Source organism: Pipistrellus hanaki (assembly GCF_964339955.1).
Source record: "Pipistrellus hanaki genome assembly, chromosome: 16".
Lineage (NCBI taxonomy): Eukaryota > Metazoa > Chordata > Mammalia > Chiroptera > Vespertilionidae > Pipistrellus > Pipistrellus hanaki.
In genome coordinates, this window is record NC_140518.1 from 35,013,775 (window position 1) to 35,038,199 (window position 24,425).

The following is a 24,425-nucleotide window of genomic DNA, read 5'->3' on the forward strand; positions in this document are numbered from 1 at the left end:
CTCTCCCCTCATCCTTCCACAAGCCTGTCCATCATCACCTGTTCTTCCTTCTTCCCATCCACCCATTACCCACCCAGCCATCCGCCATCTTCCCGCTTTTCCATGTTAATGCGTCCCTCCAGAGATTCATCGTTCCATCATCTGTCTTCCTGTCTGTTAATTCACTCACCCATCCATTCTTCCTCCCAAATGTCTGTCCATATACTCAGCCACCTGTCCTCCCTCCTCTAACCATCTGACCGCCCACCCCTCCCTTCTTCCTTTGGGCCCCGCTCCCATCCCACCGCTGCTCTGGACACTGCAGGTTGAGCCCCCACAATCCTTTTGCCGACCTCATTCCCAGCGGCTTTGCTCAGCAGCCCCCTCGGGAAGGCCAGGCAGGTGCCCACCCGGAGGAACCTGGAGCCCAGGGCCCAGGGTGTGACTTGCCTGCGCTCCCCGTCCTGGTGCCACAGAGACACCGCCCGCCGGCTTGGCCCTGGCGTCCTAACGTGGTGCTCCCTGTGCCACCAGGTGTCCCCTGTTGCGGGCATGATCACAGGAACGCTCATCCTCGTCCTGGTCCCAGCCACGAAGAGAGGCCACGCCGACCAGCTCGGGGGGCAGCTCAAGGCACGGACCTCGTGGCTCCGAGACATGAAGGCCCTGATCCGCAAGTGAGTCCTGCTGGGGGAGAGGGGGTTCTGGTGAGAAGAGGGGGTGCCCACCTAGCCTGGACTCCCTGCTGTCTCCCCTGCCGGCGGCGGCGCTGGGAGGGACATACATGGGGGCCACGTGGTGGTGACTCTGCTGCCAGAGCCCGCACGCCCAGAGCGCCTCCCACCCCCGGGGGGAGCGGGGAGCGGAGGGGGCCTCCGGGGCCCCGCTCAGTGTCCCTGCCCGGCCTCTCCCCAGCCGCAGCTACGTCTTCTCCTCCCTGGCCACGTCGGCCGTGTCCTTCGCCACGGGGGCCCTGGGCATGTGGATCCCGCTGTACCTGTACCGCGCCCAGGTCGTGCAGAAGACGGCAGAGGCGTGCGGCAGCCCGCCCTGCGGGGCCAAGGACAGGTGGGGCCGGGCCCAGGCCGGGGAGGTGGGCGGCAGGGTGGCCAGGGACGCCGGCAGAGGTGCCAGCCCTCTGTCCCAGCGCTGGCCTTCCTCTCAACCCACCCACCCCCTCCTGTGGCCCACAGCCTCATCTTCGGGGCCATCACCTGCTTCACGGGCTTCCTGGGCGTGGTCACGGGGGCAGGAGCCACGCGCTGGTGCCGCCTGCGGACCCAGCGGGCCGACCCGCTGGTGTGCGCCGTGGGCATGCTGGGCTCCGCCATCTTCATCTGCCTCATCTTCGTGGCCGCCAAGAGCAGCATCGTGGGGGCCTATGTGAGTGCCTGGGGGGTCAGGGTGGTGGGGGGCGGCCCGGCAGGAGCAGCAGTGTGATTCACGGGGCCCTCCTCGCTCCCCGGGGAGGCTCCTGTGTGCTGCCCCTGCTCTGTCCAGGGCCTGCCCAGGGCTCGGCTGTGGGCATCTGGATCAGCCACACGCTGCAGGGCAGGGAAGGCTGGGAGGCGTCGGGGCTCCCTGCCTGCAGCCCGGGTGCAGGGAGCGAGCTGAGGACACGGGGTGTGTGTGTGGGGCCTCCTGACGGCTGTTCCGGTCTCTCCTGGCAGATCTGCATCTTCGTTGGGGAGACGCTGCTGTTTTCTAACTGGGCCATCACCGCAGACATCCTCATGGTGAGCAGCCGAGACCGCCGCCGCTGGCAGGCCTCTGGGCTCTCTGGGCAGCTGGGAGGGTGAGGGCAGGGGTGGAGGAGCTGCAGGACTCGGGGTGGTGTATGTGTGTGTGTGTGTGGTGTGTGGTGATGGTGATGGTGGTTGTATGTGTGGTGATGGTGATGGTGTGGTGTGTGTGGTGGTTGTGTTTGTGGTGGTGGTGGTGGTGTGTGTGTGTGGTGTGTATGTATGTGTGTATGTGTATGTGTGTGTGGTGTGTGTGTGTGGTGATGGTGATGGTGGTGGTGTGTGTGTGATGGTTGTGTTTGTGATGGTGGTGTGTGTGTGTGGTGTGTATGTATGTGTGTATGTGTATGTGTGTGTGGTGTGTGTGTGTGGTGATGGTGGTGGTGGTGTGTGTGTGTGTGTGTGTGTGTGTGTGGTGTGTGTGTGGTGATGGTGGTGGTGTGTGTGTGTGTGTGGTGTGTGTGGTGATGGTGATGGTGGTGGTGGTGTGTGTGTGTGTGTGTGTGTGGTGTGTGTGGTGATGGTGGTGGTGTGTGTGGTGGTTGTGTTTGTGGTGGTGGTGGTGGTGGTGGTGGTGGTGTGTGTGTGATGGTTGTGTTTGTGATGGTGGGGTGTGTGTGTGGTGTGTATGTATGTGTGTATGTGTATGTGTGTGTGGTGTGTGTGTGTGGTGATGGTGATGGTGGTGTGTGTGTGTGTGTGTGTGTGTGTGTGTGGTGTGTGTGTGGTGATGGTGGTGGTGTGTGTGTGTGTGTGGTGTGTGTGGTGATGGTGATGGTGGTGGTGTGTGTGGTCATCGGGGATTTAGGCTGGGAAGGTGAGCCTGGAGGTGGGGGGGATCAGAGATGTTGGGGTCTGCGTGGAGAGGGCCTGAAATCGGAGGGTTGAGCCGGCAGGATGGATGTGGAGCCTGGGTGGGAAGGGGAAGTCTGGAGGCTCAGGTCTGTGGCCGGGAGGCTGGCAGTGCCAGGCTGGCACCGAGGGGGTGCCGCCTGCCAGCGCTCCTCCCCCAGGGTCTGAGCTTCCATCCACCCAGCTCAGCCGGGTCCCAGGCGTGCCTGCCTGAGTGCCCGCGGCTGGGCTGTGGCCGGGCGGACAGAGGCCGTCTTCACAGCGCCAACAATGGGCCCCAGACCAGCCGGCCGGGGACAAAGGGCCGTCTGAGCGTGGGGGCGGGGGCTGGTGTCCCCGGGCGAGGTTGGGTACAGCCGGGCGGGGCTGTGGTCCTGGTCGGTTGCAGCAGTCTGAGGGTGGTGAGGGTTGGGGATGGGGTGACTCCTGTCCTATGCCTTGGACTCCAAGTCAGTGTCAGGAGAGAATTGGGAGAAGGGGTGCAGAGCCCAGCAGGGTGGGGGTGGGAGAGTGGGAGCTGCAGGGACTGGCCATGGGGCAGGAGGCTGAGGCCTCCTCGTGGGCCCACCCTGGGGTGCTCAGGGTTTGGTGCCACAGTATGGGGCAGCCCAGGCGATCAGAGGCGCCTGGCACTGCTCTCCTGCCAGCCCCTCTTCTCCAGGAAGGCTGCCCTGCCCACCAGCTTCCTGCATCTCTGCCTTCCTGGGCGGCCTCTCTCACCTGCACCAGGGACTTTGGGGGGGGGCGTGCTGGGCAGTGGAGGGGGCTCTTACTCAATTGTGCCTCATCATGGAGCCAGGCAGGGGGGCGGGGTGGGGTGGGGGGCGTCACTGCACATGCGGAGTGGAGGGAGGAGGAATCTGTTGGAATCAGTGTGCGTGGTGCTGGGCAGGACCCCTCCCTGTCTGCCCCCAGGGGCAGCCCCAGCCGCTGACAGGGTTTGGGTCCCAGGGAAATCGTGTCCCATTTTATCAAGTGTCACGGCCATGTGACTATTGTTGGAAACGGGGCCACACAATCCCATCGGATCCAGGTGTCCTCCCTGCCCCCGGTAATGGGGTGCCCAGTGGACGCCGCGGCTGCTCCCGCAGACTGTCCGAGGGCAGGCGCCCAGGGCACCCACTGAGGCAGCTGCCGTCTGCCCACGCTCCTCCCTGCCTTGGCCTGCCCGGCCTCGGGGCTGCGACCTGGTTGGGGCCCGCGTGGTCTGACAGGGGTTCCTGGGCCCAGCAGCTCCAGGCACGTGGCACTGAGGGTGCCCGGGGGTAAAAGCGCAGGCTCTTCCGGGGGGGTCCTTCTTTCCCCTCCCTAGACCTTCCAGGTCCTCATGGAGAGAAACCAAGGTGGGTCTTCGGCTGGTGGGAGGGGAGGGCCGGAGGCTGAGCGGTCAGGGGCTGGGCCCAGCCTTGCCTGACCCTTGTGCAGCCCTCTGGGCCTCAGTTTCCCTGACCCCTGCTGGTAGCTGGCTCTCCACGAGCGTAGTGCAGTCGAAGGCAGCCGGTCTGGGAGCTGGGGGAGAGCAGAGGGCCCTGGGGCTGAGGGGCTGAGGGGAAAGACACCAGGGCAGAAGGGATCCTCAGAAGTGTCCTGACCCCAGGGAGGCGGCCAGGTGGCGGGCCTGGCTCCTCTGGCCCCTGACCGGCCGCCTCTTCCACAGTACGTGGTCATCCCCACGAGAAGGGCCACCGCCGTGGCCCTGCAGAGCTTCACCTCCCACCTGCTGGGCGACGCTGGCAGCCCCTACCTCATCGGCTTCGTGAGTGCCCGGGGCGGGACGGCCGCGGGGGGGCCGGGCCTGGGAACCAGCCCGCCCTGACACGCACCCGTGGTCCTCACAGATCTCCGACTTGATCCGCCAGAGCACCAAGGACTCCCCGCTCTGGGAGTTCCTGAGCCTGGGCTACGCCCTCATGCTCTGCCCCTTCGTCGTGGTCCTGGGCGGCATGTTCTTCCTCGCCACGGCCATCTTCTTCCTCAGCGACCGCGACAAGGCCGAGCAGCAGTGAGTGGGGGTGGGCGGGCCTGCGCCTCTGCTGCCCCACCCTGCCCGAGTGGGAGGGGGCTGGGCGGCCTGGCCCCTGGGCTCCCGCCTTCCTGACCTTGATGCTGCCTGCGCCCAAACCTCCGCCCCACACCGAGGGGGCCGTGGGGAACCGGCTGTGCCTGTGGTTCTGGGCTTGGGTCTTCTCGGGTTAATGGTTTTGAGCTGGGACCCCTCTCCTTCCTTTTTTTTCCTCTCATTTTCTGACTTTCTCCTCTTTACTCTTCTCTTTCTTTCCTCTCCCCACCCCTGGGCTCTCCCACCTCCCCCTGGGGCTGACGAGGTCTCTGCCCAGCACGTCCGGTCAACCGGCCCCCGTGATTCGATGTGCCAGAGCAGTGCCCGGGCCCGGCCCCCGCTGATGTGCCACCTTGACCCCTGCCCATCTCTCCCCCAGGGCGAACGAGCTGGTGATGCCACCCGCATCCATGAAGGTCTGAGGCGGTGAGTGCAGGCCAGGGAGGCAGAGGGGCTCAGGGAGGGGCGGGAGGATCAGAGGGGAAGCACAGCCCAGTGACGGGAGGATCGTGGGAGGGGTGCAGGCTCCCTCTTCCAGTAAGTCAGCCCCTTCCTTCCTCAGAAGCGCTGAGGGCATAGGTCAGGGCCACCACTGGCCAGGACTCCCTGCTCGGTCATCCACATTTTCCTAGAGGTGCCAGGGCCTGAGTCCTACACGTTGACCTTCCTCTGGACCTGGCCCCTGGGGGCACTTCCTAGTAGTCAAGACCCAAGGTCACCACCCCATACCCTGCCCCCAGAGCCCAGGGGAACTCATTTCTCCAAACAGGAAAGGAAGCTTTAAAAATGATGCCTCCCAAAGCCCCACCTCTGACCTCTGACCCCCTCCCCCCCCTTTCCTCTAGGTGCCTCTGGAATTATGAATGCTCGCTCCCGCCTAGTCTGGGAAGTGTCCTTCAGCATCCCAGTCCTGCTGGGCTGCCCGGCTTTCCACGTGACCCCCAGCAGGACGCCCATCTCTGGTCTGGGACAGCCGAGTGGCCATGGCTCCAAGAGGCTGTGTCCTCAACTAACCTGGAGGGCTGTGTGTGCTGGGGCCACGTGGTCAGACAGACCCCCGGCCCTGGGTTTGGACTGCAGAGCCGCTGGGACCCAGGGAGAAGACAGCCCCCGGCGAGTGTGTGGCGAGAGCCTGGCCTGTCACCAGCTTACATGACCCTGGGCCAGTCCCTGACCCCCGCAGACCGCGGGGCCAGCGAGCCGGACTTTGCAGTGCAGCTGGCCGGGCAGGGCACCGCCGGTGGCTTTGAAGACCCGGCAGCTCCCGGACCGCGCAGACAGGCTGTCCAGGCCTCAGGGTGGCCCTTCAGGCTCTGAGGCTCCCTGGCGTGTGGGGACCGTAGCCTTTCAGCTGGGCCTCTGGACTCGGCCTGGCAGAGCTGGGCAGCTGTCGCTGAGAACTTCCTAGCCTGGCGGGTCACCCTAGAGGGCACTTCTCTGTGGCTTTGGCTGGGCTTAGCCTGGGTCTCTCAGGTGGGGACCAGCCCAAGGAGTTGGTATCACCAGGGGTGAAGGCCCTGGTGGTTGCTACAAGCCACCTGTGCCCCAGGTCTGAGATCACTGGGGTTGCCTACCACACAGGGGTCCTTGAAGCCCCTGGAAAACCTGTTCGTCTCCTGAACCCCCCACAGGAGCCAGACCCACTCCTGCCCCACACTGGGCTTTCCAGGGGCAAGGCCCTGGGGGACTATTCCCAGATTCCTCGGGGCAGTGGCCAGGGCTCTGACAGCCAGAGGAAGCAGCCTTCCCCTCAGCTTCCTGGCCCAGGGAGTAGCCTGGTGGGGGCTGATATCCCAGAACCATCTCCACCACCGTCAGCTGCTGCCACTCACGTGCATTTCCATAGCCTTCTACTGCCCCAGCCGCTGGCCACCCCTGTGATCCTGTCTGCATCCCACCCTCATAGCCACATGCAAGGTGCAGCTGCCAAATGTCACCCGAGCCCTGGTCCCCAGCGTGCAGCTTCTCCCGTCCGTCTGCTCCACTCCCTCCCTGCACACGTGCGGGGCCTCGTGGCCAGGTGCCCTTCTGAGCCAGCCTAGACAATGCTCGCTGCCCCGTAGTTACTGGCTGGTGTGGCTTCAGTGGTGTGGAAGCTACTGGAAAACCCACTCCCCGCCATGCTCTGGGGCACCCTGGGGGCCTGGAAAGGGGGTGGGATCCCCAAAGACCGGCCTGGCCTCTACCCCCACCCAGGCTCAGCTGGGGCCCCAGCAATGTTTTCTTGTTGTACAAGAACCAGGTCCAAGTGTTGCCTCCTCTTCCTTCCGGAAGCCAAACTGCTCCTTTATTTTTTAGAGCTGCTGATTGTGAATCTCAGAGTCTTAAGAGAAGCCAAATATATTCCTCTTGTAAATGAAGAAATAAACCTATTTAAATCATGCCTTGCTGGCTCTTGCAGGAAAGCAGCGTGGGGGGAGGGCACAAGGAGTGGTCACACCTGTCTCCGCCAGCGTGGTGGCCAGGCCTGCACTGACCCCCCTGAACATGAGCCCTAAGGTGGCCCACACCGCCAGGAGCCAGGGCCCCAGCCCCACACAATGCCCATGTGCTCTGGCTGAGACAGGACAGCCCAGGCCGTGCAGGGAAGAACCTCCCCGCAGACCCTCCCCCAGTACCAGAAGCAGTGCCTCAGAGTGGCTGGTTTATTAAAATCCTGGTGAAAAAATAGGAGTCTCTAGGGCTGATGGGGAGGGCTGAGGGGCAGGGCCGGCACTCAGGGCTTTGCCGCCTTCCTCAGCTGCGCCTTCTTTTTCTTGGCCCCACTCTGGAGAAGGCTGGGGCTCCTGTTGGCCAAAGACAACCGTGATTTTGCCTTTTTCCGCGGCAGCGCAGACTGTGGCGATTTGCCCGAGACCTCCTTTTGGGGCAGCTCCTTCTGATACTGCTTTTCAACAGCAGGTTCTGAGGGGGCCGCAGGCGTGGCTCCGTTCACCTGGGACAGCTTCCGATTCCTCTTCTGTAGCTTTGGGGTCTTGGCCGGGGGCTGCAGCGCCGACTGTGGCGATTTGCCCGAGACCCCCTTTTGGGGCAGCTCCTTCTGATACTGCTTTTCCATAGCAGGCTCCGTGGGGGCCACAGGCGTGGCTCCGTTCACCTGGGACAGCTTCCGATTCCTCTTCTGTAGCTTCGGGGTCTTGGCCGGGGGCTCTGGGGACAGACTCTCGGCAGCAGGCGTCCCTTCTCCCTGGGCCTTGGCCTTCTTCCTTTTCCTCTTCTTGCCTGTGCTGGGGGGCTGGGGCTGGTCTCCGCCGGTGGCCGCAGGCTTGGCCGCCTCCTCCTGTGTGGTGCCCTCTGACTTGCGTTTCTTGCGCTTCTTGGTCTCTGGCAAGAATCCCTTTTTCTTCCGTTTCATGCTAACAGGGCTCTGTGTGGCACTGAGGACTTCCTTGGCATCCTTCTTCTCCGACTTGGGGCGCCTGGGAGGAAATGAGCAACGTAAGGAAGCATCCGGTGAGGCAGAGACAGAGTGTCCTCCATCTCTGTGGTCCACGGGACCCAAGCTGCCCACGCTGGACACGCCAACTCAGAATGCGTGCGGCGTGAGGGTCTCTCCAGCCCTCCCAACGTGTGTGGGCCCTCCTCCCAGAACCTACGGGACTCCGAGGACCCTCATGGCCTGCCAGTAGATGTCGTAGAGGCGGCTGGCCCCAGCCACCTGCTCCTTCTGCCGCACCCTGTGCTGCAGGTACTGCTGTTTGCTCTGCAGCACGTCCCGCACGACGGTCAGGTCCACGGTCAGCTTCTGCGGGAGGCGGGAAAGCTGTGGTTAGCGTGGAGATGGGGAGCAGGGCCTCTTGACAGCTCTTGGCCCTGTCTTCCCACCCTGGCCCAATTACTGCTTCTCTGGTGCCCCCCCAGCCCCCGTGCCCCCTTCTGTACCCTTAGCCACTCCTGCCTGTGAGGCACCCGTCTCACTTGCCTTAGGAAGAAAAGGAGCCCCAGGTGCCACCTTCGTTGCCTCTCCCTAGAGCCAGAAGCTCCCTCTCAGCCCTCCTCTGGTGGCACCATGCAATGACACCAAGGTGGCCATATCCCTTCCACCCATCTCACCCTCCCTGCCACAGCCTGGATGGGTTATGTGAAACCCACTGGCTTCCAGAACACCCTTTCCTCCTGGCATTTCACTGCCACTCTGAGCTGCTTTTCAGGCCCCCTCTGTTCTGCAAGGCTCTGTCCCAGCCCCGCCTGCTCCCTCCAGCACTCTCCGAAGCTTGCCCTGCATGTGGGCCTTGGCCAGTGTCTATGCTAGGAACCCCCAGACGCCTCCCTCGGGGCCAGACTGAGGGACCCAGACATTAAGCCACAGCTGCCCCCGCCCCATTCTGAAGGCCCTGGCTCCTTCCTGACGCTGCCCACCAGGAATCCTCACCCCCTTAGCTTTCTGACTGGAGCAAACACCAGCACAGCCTCCTACCCTGACCCTGGCCAGGCATAGGTGGGCACGCTCCCCTCCCAAGTCAAGCAACTGTGTCCACGGCTCTCTAAACACAGAAAGAGCGCGATTCCTCCCCTGACACCTAGAACCTTCCCCCTGTGGCCTCCAGCCATCCGGTGACCCCCCTCCCAGCTCACCTCATGGTTAATAATCCGGAAGAGGACGTTGAGCAGCTCCAAGGAGGACCGGCTCTTTAGCTGCTCCGACTTGCTCTGCGCCTCCCCCAGAGCCCGCAGATTCTAAGGAGAAGGCGGCCAGGCTGAGCCACTCGAGCGCTTCCCACGTGACCAAGTGTCTCCTGGGGCAACCCCAAAACCTCCCCAGGCTTAGTGAGAGAACAACCCCTGATGGGTGCGGAAGGGAAGCCCTGTGGCTGTTACCTCCGTGACCTTTGCCAGGATCTGGCAAGTCAGTTGCTCCCACTCGGGGTCCTCAAAGCACAATCTCAGCTCCCGCATGGGCAGGACCTTCTGGAGCAGCAGGCAGGCCTGGGCCTGGGGGGGAGAGGTCACCAGGAGCCTTGGCGTGCTGGCCAAGGCTGAGGAAACCACGGGGACCCCAAGAGCTCTGGCAGCCTGCTGGGCACCTGCTGGGGCCAAGGCAACACTAGGCTGGGGGAAGGGTAGCTGCTGCTCTGGCTCCAACCTGCCTGGGTTGTCACCAGAGCTCTGGGCTCGGTAATCATCCGCTCCTGTCCCCTCTTCTCAGGGGGCTGGGGGAGCAAGACTCTCAGCTGGGTAGGGGTAGCAACCTGGATTGATGAGTTTTGCCCTCTTGCTACTCACTACTGTCTTCCTCCAGCCTTGTCTCCATCCTCGCCCTGCCCTGTCTGCTAGGATCTGAGCGGGCAGCCAGAGTGTCAGTACTATGGAGTCGGGGGGCTCAGGCCACATGGGGAGTAGCAGAGGATGGGGACTTTACTCATCAGGGCACTCCTGGGCCTCACAAATACCCGGAAGTGAGTGGAGTGGGTAGTTCAGACAGGCCCCTACCTGATGGCGAGGCCGCGTCTGGCCCGTCACATGCTGGATCACCAGAGGGAGCAGGCTCTTACAGAGCATCTAGGGAGGGAATGGCAGGGCTATGAGATGGGGACTGGGGAGCAGGGCCCCGAGAGGTGGGCCGGCCCTATACTCACCGGGTGCCGGGAAAAGAGACTGAGGAACATGGGAATGGTGAGCGGGCTGTTGCGCTTGGTCAGGAAGGAGCTCAGTGCCGATGAGTAGATCGGAGTCACAATGTTCAAATCCAAGCAGCTGGCAGCCTGGGCCACCTAGAGAACACACTGGTTGATGCCAGGGAGAGGGATCGCTGGTATGGGAGCAGAGCCTGGGCTGCCCCAGGAGCTGAAAGCTGGGCCCTTGGGAGGTCACGGCCTCAGCTCCCCATCTGTGAACCAGGCAGTCGGTCCCGCCTGCTGCCTGGTCTGCTCCTCTCCCGGCACTCACTGCCTGGGCCGAGCCTTCGGGCCCAGGGCCTGCTCACCTCGGGGCCCTTGGGCTTGGTGCCAGCTTTCTCCTTCTTCTGGGGCTTGCGGGTGTTGCCCTTCATAACCCGGAGCAGGTAGAGGGAGGCGTTGAAGTAGTAGAGGGTGACGGAGGAGTCGGCCTGGTGAGTGGCCTGCTGCACCAGCCGCTCCACCTGGGTGGACAGAGTCTCCACGCAGTTGTCCACGTCACGGCAGTAATGCCGGGAGCGGCACAGGTGGTGCCTGCGGGGAGGTAAGGGGCAAACTGGTTACAACACTCTCTTCCCACCCCTGCTCCCAAGCAAAGCCAACCCGAGAATTGGGAACCCAAGCCCATTCCCCAGGCGGGGAACCGACACCTAGAGAGGAGAGGGATCTAAGGCGCAGTGGGAGGTCCAGGGCCAGCTGCAGATCTGCTCCGGACTGGCTCCCTGGGCCATGGGCTGAACATCCCGACCGGGTCCACATCTCCTGTCTACATCTCTCTGTGGGCTTTCAGGCCCTTCGTAAAGCAAGACACGGTCTATGTGCTCAGAACCTGCATGGCCCCGCAGGGCTGGGAACACAGTAGGGACACCCAGCAAGCCCAACGGTGCCCAAGCAGGCGGCCGGGAGGAGCGGAGGTGTGGCCTGAAGCTGGCCCGGGATGAGTTGGGGTGCACTGTCCGTCGCACTCACCCCACCTGCACTAGTCTGTGTACTCGGCATCTCCTCCCTGGGCCTTCGTCTCCCAGCACCCCTGCGCTCTGGAAGGCAGGCCGGCACCTGCCCCTCTCCCTCTGGCTTGGCTCCCTGCGCCAGTGCAGCCCATGCTGCCGCCATTTCTTAAAAGGGCAGGCCAGCCCTTGGTGAAAACGTCTGTGGCTCCTAACACAACTAGAGGTCCACAGGATGCTCACATCCCAGCTGCACCTGACCAGCTCCCCGCTGGACCTTCTGTCCGACCTGTGGCCGCAGGCATGAAGACTCTACGGCTCCCGACACTGCTGACGCTTCTCCAGCAGGCCGTCCCTCACCTTGAGACTGGGTTAGTGCTCCCACTGTCTCTTACCCACTACTCTGCCCCGCCTCCACAATTCCCGGATGTTACTGCCGAATCAGCAGTCTGGTTTTCCAGCTGCAGGGACCCTGAGGGCTGGGGCTCCCTGAGGACCGCTGGTCTAGTGCAGAGCAGCTCTTGTGGGAGATGGATGGATGGATGGATGAATCAGCCTGTGTGTGGGAGGCTAGCAGTGAACCTCGAGAGTGGAGAGGGCCCCCTCTGGAAACTTGGCTCCTACCCTTTCTACCTGGGAAACCCCCAAGGCCTGGCGCTCCGAGAAGCACCGGTTTGGGGGCCTGTTGGTGGTCCCCGCCCACCCGCCCGGGCTCACGTGAAGATGCGGGCCGTCTTGCGCAGGAGGTCCTGCTCCTGCTTGGTGCTGCTGGTGCGCATGCTGCGACGGATGATGTTCAGCAGCGGCTCGAGCAGCTCCAGGACCAGGGGGTTCTCGGGCTGCTTGGTCACTAGCACCTCAATCAGGTCCAGGACCTGTGACGGGACGGGAGGGCTCAGTGTGGGAGGAGACTGGCTGGGCAGTGTCCGGGGCGCTCAGGCTGGTTCTCGGCTCACCCTGATCTGGAAGTCCCGCCGGAGCGCCTTCTCCTTCTGGAGCTTGTTCTTCTCGTCCCTCCGGGCCTGGATGCGCAGCTTCTGCTCAGCAAAGAGGCTCGAGAGGTTCTCGTCCAGCGCCATCATGGCCTCGTCCCCCAGCTCCTCGTCGTCGTCATCGACTCCACCCTGAGCAACAGATGCCCAGTGAGCAGCCTGGCCTCCGGGCACATGCAGACAGACAGGGACGGGAGCCTCCGAGCTTCTGCTCACCAGCGCCTTCCCTGCCTGCAGCACCGCCATCAGCTGCTCCCGAAAGCCGGGGTCGACGTCCCCGTCCCGATCCTCCTCATCGCTCTCCTCCCCTTCGCTATCCTCGCTCTCGGAGTTTTTGTTGTCTTCGCTCTCAGAGCTCTTGTCCTGTGGGTGGTTGGTGTATAGCCCCCATTGCACACCACGTGCCTGCCCACCCCGCCCTGCCCCTTGTTGGCAAGTACCTCCTCGTTCTCCAGCTGCTTCTCGGAATCGTCCGTGACCACCACATTGTCGTCCTCGTCCTCGCTCTGCTCTGGGTTTAGCACCTGAGGGACATTCCCAGGTGCTGACCCCCTTCACCTCCTCAGACCACCGGGCCCTCGACTAACTTCCCTGGCCTTGCCCAGTCCAGACCAAAAGGCCAAAGCAGGAAAGTGAAGCCCAGGAGGTAAGGCTACACCTTCCACGCCCAAAGGCAGCACCGCCTGGGTCAGGGCTGCACAGCAGCAGAGGGATGGGGCCCACACCCTCTGCAGGTCGCAGTGAGGACCAGGGGCTGATATGGCAGCCCTGGTGCTGGGACAGCCACTTCCTGGGACCCATTTCCCCGAAGGCCCCAACTTACATCCAGGATTAGCTGCAGGGCACGTGGAGTCAGGTGGGCGCAGATGTGGCCAAACACGGTCCGGGCCACCTGGCGAATCAGATGGCTGGGCTGGGCCAGGAGGGCCAGGAGGATCTCCACCAGCACCTCCACCCACGGCGGCTCCTGGGCTTCTGCAAGCAGGGAGCGGTCTGAGCCCGGGCAGGCACTGTCAGCTCATCCCGGTCCCTGCTGTGCCCTGCCCACCCCCTCTGCTCTCCCCAGGGGCGATGACCCACTGGTGGCCTTGGAGCGGGTCCGGCGCGTCTTCTCCCCCAGGCTCTTCTTGATGCAGGTCTGGATGTCACCTAGGAGGTCGCAGCTCTCTGTGGGGGACTGTGGGGAGGGCAAAAATCAGGAGCCGAGCCCCATCCCCATTCCCGGGGGAGGGGCCGGTCAAGGGGAGCTGCTGCATCAGAGGCCAAGAACATGGCAGCTTGCCTTAGCCAGTCACCCTCACCAGCCAGGAGGACCCCAGCTGGACCCCAGAGAGACAGAGCTGAACAAGGGTGGCTGGGCAGTCATAGGAAGCCAGCAGGCCCCATGCTTAAGGTTCCCAATTCTAGGTTGTTCCTCCTACTCTTAGTTCAACATTACTACAAAGAAAAAACGGAAAATCATGAATTTTAACTAATGTAATTTAAACTCACTTAACCCATCTTGTTGGGGACAAGCCCAGACTCCAGCCACCCAACCTACAAGGGTGAGGGGGCTCTAAAAACAGCCTGTGTGATCCATGGCACCGAAAAGGCGGACTTCTCCCTCCCCATGCAGTGGGGTTTAATATTGGGGCCAGAGGTGACAGAACAGGCCAGAATAGAAGCCCAGCACTCTGGCCACCTTCGTCTCCAGCTCCCTGGCTGTGCAGGCAACTTTTCTTCTTTTTAAACCCTCACCCAAGGAGATGCTTTTATTGATTTTAAAGAGAAAGGGAGACGAGGGGGAGCGGAAGGGGGAGGGAGTGAGGAGGGGGAGAAGAGGGAGAGAGAGAGAGACAGAGAGAGAGAGAGAGAGAGAGAGAGAGAGAGAGAGAATGAGAATGAATGAATCAGATTTGTTGCCTCACATACACACCCGAGAGAGAGAGAGAGAGAGAGAGAGAGAGAGAGAGAGAGAGAGAGAATGAGAATGAATGAATCAGATTTGTTGCCTCACATACACACCCGACTGAGGATTGAACCACAGCATTTTGTGTATGGGATGACATGCCAATGGAGCCACCTGGCCAGGGCTTGGATCCCCAGTGGGTGTGCACAAGGCAGCCGATTGATATTTCTCACAACAATGTTTCTCTCTCCCTTTCCCTTCATCTTTCTCTCAAATCAATAAAACACATATTTTTTAAAAAGCTTAAAAAAAAAAGTACAACTACAAAACCATAATTGAAAACTAGTTGAACAGAAGTCCCAGAATTAAGGACATACACAAGAAACCAGGCTGGGCAGAGACATGGAAGGGGCTGGCCCCACACGCATGCATTGTGATTAAAAACTGGGAGGCAGATCTCGGCTGTGGAGATCTCCGCTGAGGTGTGAAGGATCCCAGCACCACAATGGGCTCTCAGCCCAGGGTTCCGGTGCTGGGAAGAGAAGTCCCCATAACTTCTGACTATGAAAACCAGCGGAGGTTGTGGCCAATGAGACAGAGGGATGCTGGAGTCCCCAACAGCCCAAAAAGTGCCAGAGATATAGAGGGAGGAACTGCATTGTCTGGCTTAGGCCATTGTTCTTTTTCCCTTCGCCTACAGAGCCGGCAGCAGGCAACATATCCCAGTCTCCATTATCCTGGCTAACACGGTTTGCCCAGGCCTGCTGATTCCCTGAGACCCTGCCTCATCCAACTTTGGGGCGCACTCAGTGCTTCCAGTGGCTTTTCCATACTGACAGCCTGTCTTGGCTCATGACGGGGACTTTCCTAAAATCTCACAAACCCTAAACAAGTAGCCTCTGACCTCAGACCTCTTGCTAAGCAGCCCCAAGCCAGCACTAGTGGCAGCTTGCTCAGCGTGCAGCTTAGCCTCTCCCTGGCCCTCCAAGCGGCAACCATCTGCAGATCCCTTTGTAGCTCACACCAGGCAACCCTAGCAAAGCAAAGGCCACCAGCCTCTCCCAAGAGCACCACCCAACCACCTCCAACCGGCACACTCGAAGGGTGGTCTCAGCAGGCATCAGAGCCTGGCTACAGAGATTCCTGCTCTGTGGGGCCAGTCCGCACACAACAGTTCCTCCACTTCAGTCATGGCCAGTCCTCACAGCCAATCAGCCTGAGGGTCAATCCCTCCCACTGCCAACAGCAATCAAAGCTCAACTACAACAGGAGGACACACACAGCCCACACAAGGGACACTCCGGGAGCACCTAGCTCAGGCAACCAGGGAGGCTAAGCCACTGGGCCCCAAAGGGTACCTACTACTTAAGGCCACACTACCAAGACCAGGGAACACAGCAGTTCTACCTAATATATAGAAGCAAACACAGGGAGGCAGTCAAATTGAGGAGATAAAGAAACGTGCCCTAAATGAAAGAATAGAACAATAGCTCAGAAAAATAACTAAACAAAATGGAGACAAGCAACTACCAGATGCAGAGTTCAAAGGTTATTAGGATATTCAATGAACTCAATGAGAACTCTAACAAAGGGAAAGGAAAAGAAAGGAGACAGAAAACTTAAAAGTTAGAAATAAAGAATATAATAACTGAAATGAAAAACACATTAGAGAGAATCAACAGTAGATTAGATGAAGCAGAGGACCAAACCAGAGAAGACAAACAACCAATCAGAACAGCAAAAAGAATAGAAAATGAGACAGTTTAAGGGTCCCCTGGAACCAAATTAAGCAAACTAATATTTGCATCATGGAGGTACCAGAAAGAGAAGAGAGAGCAAGGAATTAAAAAGTATATTTGGAGAAATAATGACAGAAAACTTCCTTAACCTGGCAAAGGAAATAGACATTTAAGCCCAGGAAATGGAGAGTCTGAACAAAATGAGTCAAGAGACCCACACCAAACACATCATAACTAAAATATCAAAGGCTGAAGACAAAGAGAGTCTTAAAAGCAGCAAGAGAAAAGCGGTTAGTTACTTACAAGAAAGTGCCCATGAGACTATCAACTGAATTCTCAAGAGGGATTGTCAAGAAAGAGTGATGAAAAAGGCTATGGTTTAGAATTGAAGGACAGATAAAGAGCTTCCCAGACAAGAGAAAGCTAAACGAGTTCCTCCTCACCAAACCAGTATTTGACATAGGTTGGCTGAATGGATAAGAAAATACGACCCCTACATATGCTGTTTACAAGAGTCACTACAGATCGAGAGACATACAGACTGAAACTATGGGGATGGGGACAAACATTCCATGAAAATGAAAACAAACAAAAAGCTGGGGGAGCAATACTTATAGCACACAAAATAGACTCTAAAACAAAGGCTACAGGAGACCACTTCCATTTCTGGGTATTTATCTTAAGAAGCACAAAGCACTAATGCAAAGAGACATATGCATCCATATGTTCATTGCTGCATTATTTTCAATAGCTAAGATAAGAAAGAAACCTAAGTGCTTATCAATAGATGATAAATAAAGAGATGGTACATATATACAATGGAATATGACTCAGCCATAAAACAGAATGAAATCTTGCCATCTGCAGTAACAAGAATAAACCTAGAGGGTATTATGCTAAATGAAATAAGGCAGACAGAGAAAAACAAATACTGTATGACTTCACTTAGATGTGGAATCTAAAAAAATGAAAAAACAAACAAACTCAGGTACAGAGAACATTTTGAGGATTGTCAGGTGTGAGGGTGATTGGGAGGATGGGCGAAAAAGGGGCAGAAATTTAGCAGTACAAATCACTGGTTATACGGAAGTAGTCATGGGAATATAAAGTACAAGCATGTGTATGGATATAGTTAGTACATTGTAGTAACTATGTATGGTGTCAGATGGGTTCTAGTGTTACTAAGGTGATCACTTTGTAAGTTACATAAATCTCTAATCGCTGTGCTTGTTTCACACCTGAAACTAATATTGTCTGTCAACTGAGAAATGAAGGTTCCGAGTTAAGAAATCACGAGGGTCAGGTCAAAAGAGCTGCTGGCACTAAACTCCACCAGGACCAGCTGGTTCAACTCCCTACAAAGTTCAGCTCCCCAGAGCCTTTCCTGGCAAAGCCCTCAAGCTGCTCAGGAGGAAGCCTGAGGGCCAGACCCCAAGTCCGTAAGCCCCTCCTTTCCAGGCGCCGTACCTTGAAAAGGTGGATGCCCACCAGGAGCAGCAGGTGCTGAAAGGCAGTGGCCTTGGCCTTGGCCTCTGAGGAGCAAGCCTCCAGTTCCTCCAGAGTCTGCAACATCCTGGTGGGAGATGGGCATGCTCTCAGGTCACCTCTGCCATCCTCAGACCCCGGAGCGTCCCACCCACGCCCTGGAAATCCCCGCCCTCACCGGGTCCAGGCCTGGCGCTGCTGCGTAGTGAAGGGCGTCAGGGGGGACACATTGCGGCTATGGTTCAGCAGCATGTCAGCAAACTGTACCAGGCGATAGGTCCAGGGACGCTTGTTCTGGGTCTGCTCCGGAGCATGCTTAAAGTGTGCGCTGAGGGTCTGCAGCAGGCTGGGGGAGGGCGGGGTCACCGGCTGGGTTAGTAAACATCGCCCCCCATCCCAGCCCCATACCCTGACCCACTGGAACTCACTGGGCTGATAGTTTCTCCCAGTTTAGGACTGGAGAAAGCAAGCACCCGAGGCCACCTTCTAGCCCTGCTAGCCCACCCTTAGCGCCTCCTGAGAAGCCCAAGACCTACCTGAAGAAGGCACCGCTGACCACCTCTCGGGCCCGGGGCTCCACAGGGAAGGAGAACCGCTGCCCAGTTTCAGGGATCTGGGATGTGGGCTTCTTTGTTTCAAAGAATGAGTGGAAAAAGCAAAACCTGGGGAAGGTGGGAGATCAAGCCGTGTTGCCTGCTAGTGCCACCCAGTTTCACCAGCCCCTCCACAGATGGCACCCCGAAGGCCTGGAGGAAGAGGGAGCCAGCCACTCCAGAGAGGTAGACACTTCTCATCTGGATCCAGCATCCCTCTCTTGGAACCAGAATCCACTCAAGGCTGTGTGGCCTCAACCAAGTCACACCATCGTTTCTGTAAACACGGGCTACCCCCTGGGACTGTAGTGAGAGCCGAACGAGCACCTGGCACAGGTGAGGCCAATGGTGAGGCCTCGCTGACCCTGTCCATGTGCAGGGGCTGCCATGGGACACTCGGAGCCCGTGAGGCCCCTGTGGCCTTGCACCTCCTGGGTCCCTTCCTTTCACAGGCTCCCAAGGAATGTCTCCCAAACCCCTTCTGCCTAAGGGACAGGAGTGGCTTGCCTGCTTCCCATGGACAACCTGACCCCAACACTTCTGGCTCCAGGGGGGACCCAAATAGGACTAGGCAAGAGGCCCAACTCTCTGGCTGCTCCCCCCACGGGGAGTTGGGTTTGAGCACATCTCACACCTGGCCACCTCCTCAATCAAGGCCTCCTCCTTCTCCAGGTGCAAGCTGTCCACGATGCTGACCAGGCGGAGGATGAGCCACTTCCGCAGCCGGAACATGGTGCGCTCAGGCCTGGAGGGCAGAAGCCAGACCACAGGAGCTGTTCAGCGGTGGTAAAAATGATACTCCTTTGCCCACCAAGACCTCTGCCCCCTTAACGCCAGCGTGGGAACACATGTGAGCACACTGAGGCCTTCTTTGAGAGCTATGGCTCAGCTCCCCATCATTTTCCCCCTCCTTCCATGGAACCCCAATAGTGTACGAGGGAGAGTCCTGGTCTCTGGGCTCAGCAGGCCCAGGAAGCCCACTCCTGAGCCCGGGGCCCCTGCCTGCCCCCCGCTGGGCCCAGTCACCCGTGGATCGAAGCATCCTGGGCTTTCTTCTGATTGTCGGTGCTGAAGTCCACCAAGGAGTCCAAGTTGGGCTGCAGAAACATGTCCTGCAGCCAGGCCACATAGCCCTTGAGGGCGGGGGCACTCAGGAACCGCCCGATCCGCCAGTAGGTAGGCACCACGGGGAGGCCCTGGTTGGTGATGGAAGAGAAGGCCACCAGCACGGCCAGCTGCTTCTCAGGGTCATCTTGGCTGCCTTCCAGGAAGCTCTCAACGTACTTGTTCATCTCTGGAGCAAACTTGAACTGGCCCGGGAACTGCAAGAGTCAGGCACTGCATTGACTGCCAGCCCTGCCAGCCTCTCCCACCACAGGGCACACCGAGGCCCAGCAAGTGCCCCTCCCTCGTACAGCCAGGATTAGTTGTCCTGTCTCCCCAACACTTGTCTGCCACCAAGGCCTGCCTGTCTGGCTGCTCTGGCCTCCACAACTCTGGCCTGAGGCCCCTCCTTCCCATTTCTTACTGGATTCGGACAGGTTGCTTTCTAGGCTGGAGGCAGGGCAGAGTCATGATTCAGTGTCCAGCCTGGGCCACCACAGACCTGGGTTCAAATCCCACTTCTGCAAGCTCCTAGCTGTGCCACTTATTTTTGTGTGAAAGCTTGCTTGATCTTTGTAACAACCTTTTGTCATTTATAGATGAAAAAAATTACTAGGTACAAAAAGGCTTAGAAGTAATTTCTGGGGGTTCTGATTGGTACGACTGGGATGTGGACCAGGTTGGCAGGGCCTCCCAGCCTGTGCCCTTCGCTGCTCTTTACTTTCTGATCTGTTCACCCCCAAATTCTAGCAGGAGGCAGCTCTCGGAGCTGCTTGTGAGGGTGAATTAGCTGGCGAGGAGCAAACCCAGCTATGCTTCCTGCTTTAAGGGAACATCTTCACAACTCTGAGGTGGCACTGCTCCTCTCCTCTCAGAAGGGAGAGGCAGGCACAGGCCTGGGAAGCAACCTGTGTGGGGTCACACAGCAGTGAGTGGTGGAGCCAGGACTGGGACCGGTGGTCTGGTCCCCCATCCCATGTTCTTAACCACCACCTGACTCTCCTGTTGAGGGCTTGGCTCAGTTAAGAACAACACTGGGATGGATGGGGGTCTGGGCAGGCTGCTGGCTGTAATGCCTCTGCCGAGGGCAGAAGGGCCGACCTTGCCACAAGTCTGCTCAGAGGGGCAGAGGAAGGCGACACCCAGCTCCCAGGCTCCTTCCAAAAGCAGCTGTGCTTACCCATACCAGGCAGGACCAGGGGCAGGAGGACCCCTGATGCTGGAGCAAAGAGCAGCTGTATTCCAGAAGCTGACTGACCCCTGAGGTGGCCCGCCACCCTTCTTACGGGAAGCCTGGCTGTTTCTGGCAGCGTGGGCTGCAGGGGTGGCACCCACCTTAGCCGTGACTATGTGCTCCCCGTAATGTCGGATCGTGTCTCCTCGCATCACCAGCTGCAGCTGCTTCTTGGACAGCATGGGCAGGGATGCGCCCAGCAGGCGGAAGCACAGGTAGCTAAGGGTGCGCATGACAGAGCCTGGTCAGAGCCCTCAGTCCTCCAGGGTGGACTTCGGGACTGCCAACCCATCTCAGCCTAGCCAACAGGAAAGAGGGGTCAAGAGTGGAGAAGCGCCACAGGCACCTGGCTGGCCAGAACTGCTTCTTCATTAGCCCTTGTTCCACGATTTCATTCCAGAACCACGGGAACTTGTTTTCCCGAAGAGCCAGGCGGAGCAGGTCCAGAGCCACAGCGGGCAGTTTGCGCTCCTTCTTCACAGAGTTGGCGGCCGTCTTCAGCACAGTCACCAGTCTGTGGAGGGCAGAGGGCACTCAGGTGGCATCCACCGAGCAGACAAGGGAAGCAGGGACACCCCAGGCCATACTGCAAATCCATGAATGGCAGCCCCTTGACCCCAGGAACCCGCCCACTTCCCTCACACCTGGGGATGTTCTCATCCGACAATAGGTTGACCGGTCCCATGAGCTTCTCCAGCTGCCTGGGCACCTTCTGCTGGGCCAAGAGGAAGATCTCCAGGTGCTCAGGGGAGCCAAGTATTGAATTCATGTCGGGCTTGAGAACCTTCGGCAGGACCTCCTGCCACATGGCCTCTGGGACCTGGGATGGGGAGACAGGTTGAGGGAGGGTGGCTCCCTCGAGGGCCTTGGTACAGTGCAATCTTAGGTGTGGGAGCCACAATCCCTCCTGCTAGGCATCAGAGGATATTTGTTAAAAAGCTCCCATTTCCAAGTCTCAGGAAGCTGTTTTTAAAATATATTTCTTTATTGTTTCAGAGAGGAAGGGAAAGGGAGAGAGAGAAACATCAATGATGAGAATGACTGAGTGGCTGCCTCCTGTATACCCCATACTGGGGATCAAGCCCATACAACCCAGGCATGTGCCCTTGGCCAGAATCGAACCTGGGACCCTTCAGTCTGCAGGCCGATGCTCTATCCACTGAGCCAAACCGGCTAGGGCAGGAAGCTGGGTTTTTAATAAGCACCCGATGCCAACTGGTCAGGGGTCACCATTTTTATTATTCCTCTTTAGAGTTTTTCAGGACTAGCCTATTTAAAAAATATATATATTTTATTGCTTTTTTACAGAGAGTAAGAGAGAGGGATATAGAGTTAGAAACATCGACATGTTTAAGTTATACTTGCAACATGCCAGGTGCTGTTCTAGTAACTACAGTGTCCAATATGGCAGCCACTGGCTACAAGTGGCTAGTGAGCACCTGGGATATGCTAATCTGAATAGAGACTTGCTCTAATTGCACAATATACACTGCTTTCAAAAACTTAGCATGACAAAAAGAATGTGAAGTACTTGTACAACTTTTTGTAGATTGTATTGATTGCATGTTGAAATAACACTAGGTTGTTATTTAAGCAACCTAATAAGATGTATTGGGTCAGTGGTCGGCAAACTGCGGCTCGTGAGCCACAAGCGGCTCTTTGGCCCCTTAGTGTGGCTCTTCCACAAAATATCTGTGCGACTGAAACGTACAGTGCAATCGAAACTTCGTGGCCCATTCGCAGAAGTCGGTTTTCTGCTCTCAAGAGAAATTTCAATTGTTGTACTATTGATATTTGGCTCTGTTGACTAATGAGTTTGCAGACCACTGTATGAGGTTAATTAAGTATGCCATTAAGTATCCTAGGTTATTTTTTTTGTGTGTGTTTTTTTAAATATAGTTACTAAGTGTCAGTTACACATTTTTGTATTTCTCCGTCAGTTAACATTAACTCCTGCCTTCTCAATGTTCTACAGAGTAGCGCTACCCTAGGTCCCACACCCCATAAACCTGTACCTCAGACAGGATGTCCACCAGGGCCTTCTGGGGCTGCTCCTGCAAGTGGTTGTAGTACTGGGCCAGGACCTGCAGTAGCTTCACGGACTTCATCAGTGCCTCTGGGTCCTGGTGCCCACCAAAGGGTAGAGGGTATGAGCAGAATGTGCCACTGTCACCCAGCACTCCCCAGCCAGTCCCCGTGATCCCGTTCCCCCAAAGCTTTTACCTTCACCAGCCGGCCCGACTGAAAGAGGGCTAGCACCCCAAACAGGTTTGCAAAAAGAGCAGGTCTCTTCATCACCTACAAAAGGATTCAGGCATGGGTGAGAAGGCCCCAAGTATCCCCCCACCCAGGGCCGCTGACCTCCCTGGGGACACTCACTCTCACCTTCTTAACTGTCTGCAGGTCATGTTTCTCTTGTATCTGCTGCAGGATGCTGCACAAAGGGATGTCTTCGAAAGACTGTAACAACTGCCAGGGGTTGTGTGGCAGGAGGGAGAGGGCTCAGAGGGGTGGCCCAGCCACATCCCAACAGATCTCAACCTCCCCCTGCTTATCCCCGCTCGAACCCTAAGGATGCCTCTGAAGCTACCCACCAATCGTGGAATCTGCGGCCGGAGTGGAGCTGAATCTCGCCTCCCTGCCCCATGCCTACCCAGGTTGGAGAAAGTACCTCCTTTGGCTACTAGGTTCTCAGACACTCTATCCCCACAGCCTGATCGGAACTCCCCTCAGGCTGATCCTAAAGGAATGATCTTTATTGCGCTTCCAGCTCTTTAAGTTCCTCTGAATTAGTCGGCCTATAATCTGCTAAGTGGCACTTGGGATTAGAGGGTCCTAGACATTGCAGAGCTAAGTGAACCCACTCCAAAGCTTACTGCCCCCAGTCAAATGCACCTCCGAAGTCGGTCATTCCATGTACCAAAAAGAAAACTGCTCAACCACCTGTCAGGGCTTCTCTGCAGACACTTTCTCCACGTCCACGTGGGGACGCCTCCCATCAGCTCAGATGTCACCTCCCCCAACTTCTCCCTCCGAAGACCAATGACTGATTCCTTCCCTGCAACTGAGACATCCGCCCTCCTCACTCCCCACCACGGCTGGTCCCCTTCCACGAGCCCCCATCTCACCTGGGCCAAGGCCAGACTGTAGCAGGGCCGCGCGGTTTCTCGCCCCATTCCGAGCCCAGCGATCAGGCGCTTCTGGGCGTACTTCATCTCGGACCCCTGCGGAACCAGCGCATTCCCGGGTCCACCGCTTACAACAATCGCCCCGCGCCCGCCTCCCCCTTCCCTCCTCCGCCCTTAGGCCAGCGCTCATCTGGGCGTCTAGGTTCGCGAACACGTGCCCCCAACCCCCAAACCCTCTCTGCTGAGAGCCTCGCAGCCCTGTCCCAGGCCCCGCCGCCATACCTCCGGTCTCGCGCGCAGATACTCCAGCAACTTCTCCGTGGCCTCAAGCCGCGTCTCCTGTTGCGGCTTCGCAATGTCCCAGAAGAAGTCCAGGAACTCGCGGCTGTGCTGCAGCAGGCCCTGGCGGTCGACAGGCCGAGCGCCGCCCTTCGCCGCCTCTCCGGGAGCCATAGCCGCGGCCCTGTCCCGCTTCTCCATCTCCACCGCCACCATGCTCCGCGAACACGTGGGCTCCGGGGCAGCCTCTTCCGGGTCAGGTCGCGGCGCGTGCGCTCTGGGTTGTGTCATCTGGGGAAGGCGGAGCCTGGCGGGGGGGCGGAGCCTGGCGGGGGCGGAGCTCGGAAGAGGTAGGCGGGGGCAGGGATCTGGGCGGGGCCGTCAGGCCCTCTCGCTCTCACACCAGGAGGTGATGAGTTTGAATTTTATTCTGAGTGTGATGGTTCTTTGGAGGGCTTTATGGAGGGGCAAGTCTTGATTCTGTTTACACTTTAAAAAGATTATACTGCAGCTGTATGGGGAGGTGGGGGAGTGAAGAGGTAGAAGCAGAAAGAGCAGACAATGGTGGATTGGGTCAAGGTAGTATGAGAACAAGTCAGAGTCCAGCTAATTTGGAACTGGTAGTGGGTGATGGATGTGGGGTGGAGTGGTGGGGGGAGGAAAAAGATGGATGCCAGATTTAGGGCTAACATGAGTGGGTAGATTGTGCTACCATTTACTGAGCAGGGGAAGAATTTTCTTTCTAAGCAGGGGTGGGAGGCAGATTGAGGTGGTAGGATCAAGAGTTCT

General features: G+C 58.5%; 2 protein-coding genes across 6 annotated transcripts in view; one reads left to right on the forward strand and one right to left on the reverse strand.

Moving 5' to 3' along the window:
- SPNS2 (SPNS lysolipid transporter 2, sphingosine-1-phosphate) overlaps nt 1-7,015 on the forward strand; it is a 39,683-nt gene extending 32,668 nt beyond the window's left edge. The window contains exons 6-13 of one of the 3 annotated variants that reach the window (XR_014793069.1): nt 514-656; nt 895-1,047; nt 1,173-1,362; nt 1,650-1,715; nt 4,231-4,329; nt 4,412-4,575; nt 4,898-5,058; nt 5,478-7,015. Coding sequence is in view for 2 of the 3 variants with exons in the window: in XM_084862964.1 (XP_084719090.1) it covers nt 514-656; nt 895-1,047; nt 1,173-1,362; nt 1,650-1,715; nt 4,231-4,329; nt 4,412-4,575; nt 5,012-5,054 (858 nt within the window). In the remaining variant the exon portion in view is untranslated. Of the gene's footprint in view, nt 1-513; nt 657-894; nt 1,048-1,172; nt 1,363-1,649; nt 1,716-4,230; nt 4,330-4,411; nt 4,586-4,897; nt 5,059-5,477 lie in introns of those variants that run through there. The other 2 variants (XM_084862964.1, XM_084862965.1) reach the window with 2 other exon arrangements.
- On the reverse strand, nt 6,884-23,901 carry MYBBP1A (MYB binding protein 1a). Of its 3 annotated transcripts, none has more exons than XM_084862839.1 (26): nt 23,640-23,901; nt 23,358-23,453; nt 22,615-22,698; nt 22,453-22,527; nt 22,245-22,352; nt 20,874-21,049; nt 20,576-20,743; nt 20,331-20,448; nt 18,918-19,213; nt 18,526-18,636; nt 17,835-17,960; nt 17,477-17,644; nt 17,281-17,386; nt 13,267-13,363; nt 13,010-13,179; nt 12,627-12,710; nt 12,409-12,549; nt 12,151-12,318; nt 11,912-12,069; nt 10,556-10,781; nt 10,209-10,343; nt 10,063-10,131; nt 9,451-9,564; nt 9,208-9,309; nt 8,229-8,377; nt 6,884-8,051 (listed from the first exon to the last, which is right to left on the reverse strand). In XM_084862839.1, the coding sequence occupies exons 1-26, from the start codon at nt 23,850-23,852 to the stop codon at nt 7,349-7,351; spliced, it is 4,161 nt and encodes a 1,386-aa protein (XP_084718965.1). In that variant the 5' UTR covers nt 23,853-23,901; the 3' UTR covers nt 6,884-7,348. The 3 variants fall into 3 exon arrangements, with proteins under 3 accessions (XP_084718965.1, XP_084718964.1, XP_084718966.1); XM_084862838.1 differs by having other exon boundaries at nt 12,403-12,549; nt 23,640-23,900; XM_084862840.1 differs by having other exon boundaries at nt 12,403-12,549; nt 13,010-13,161; nt 23,640-23,892.
- Nucleotides 23,902-24,425: the final 524 nt, after the last annotated feature.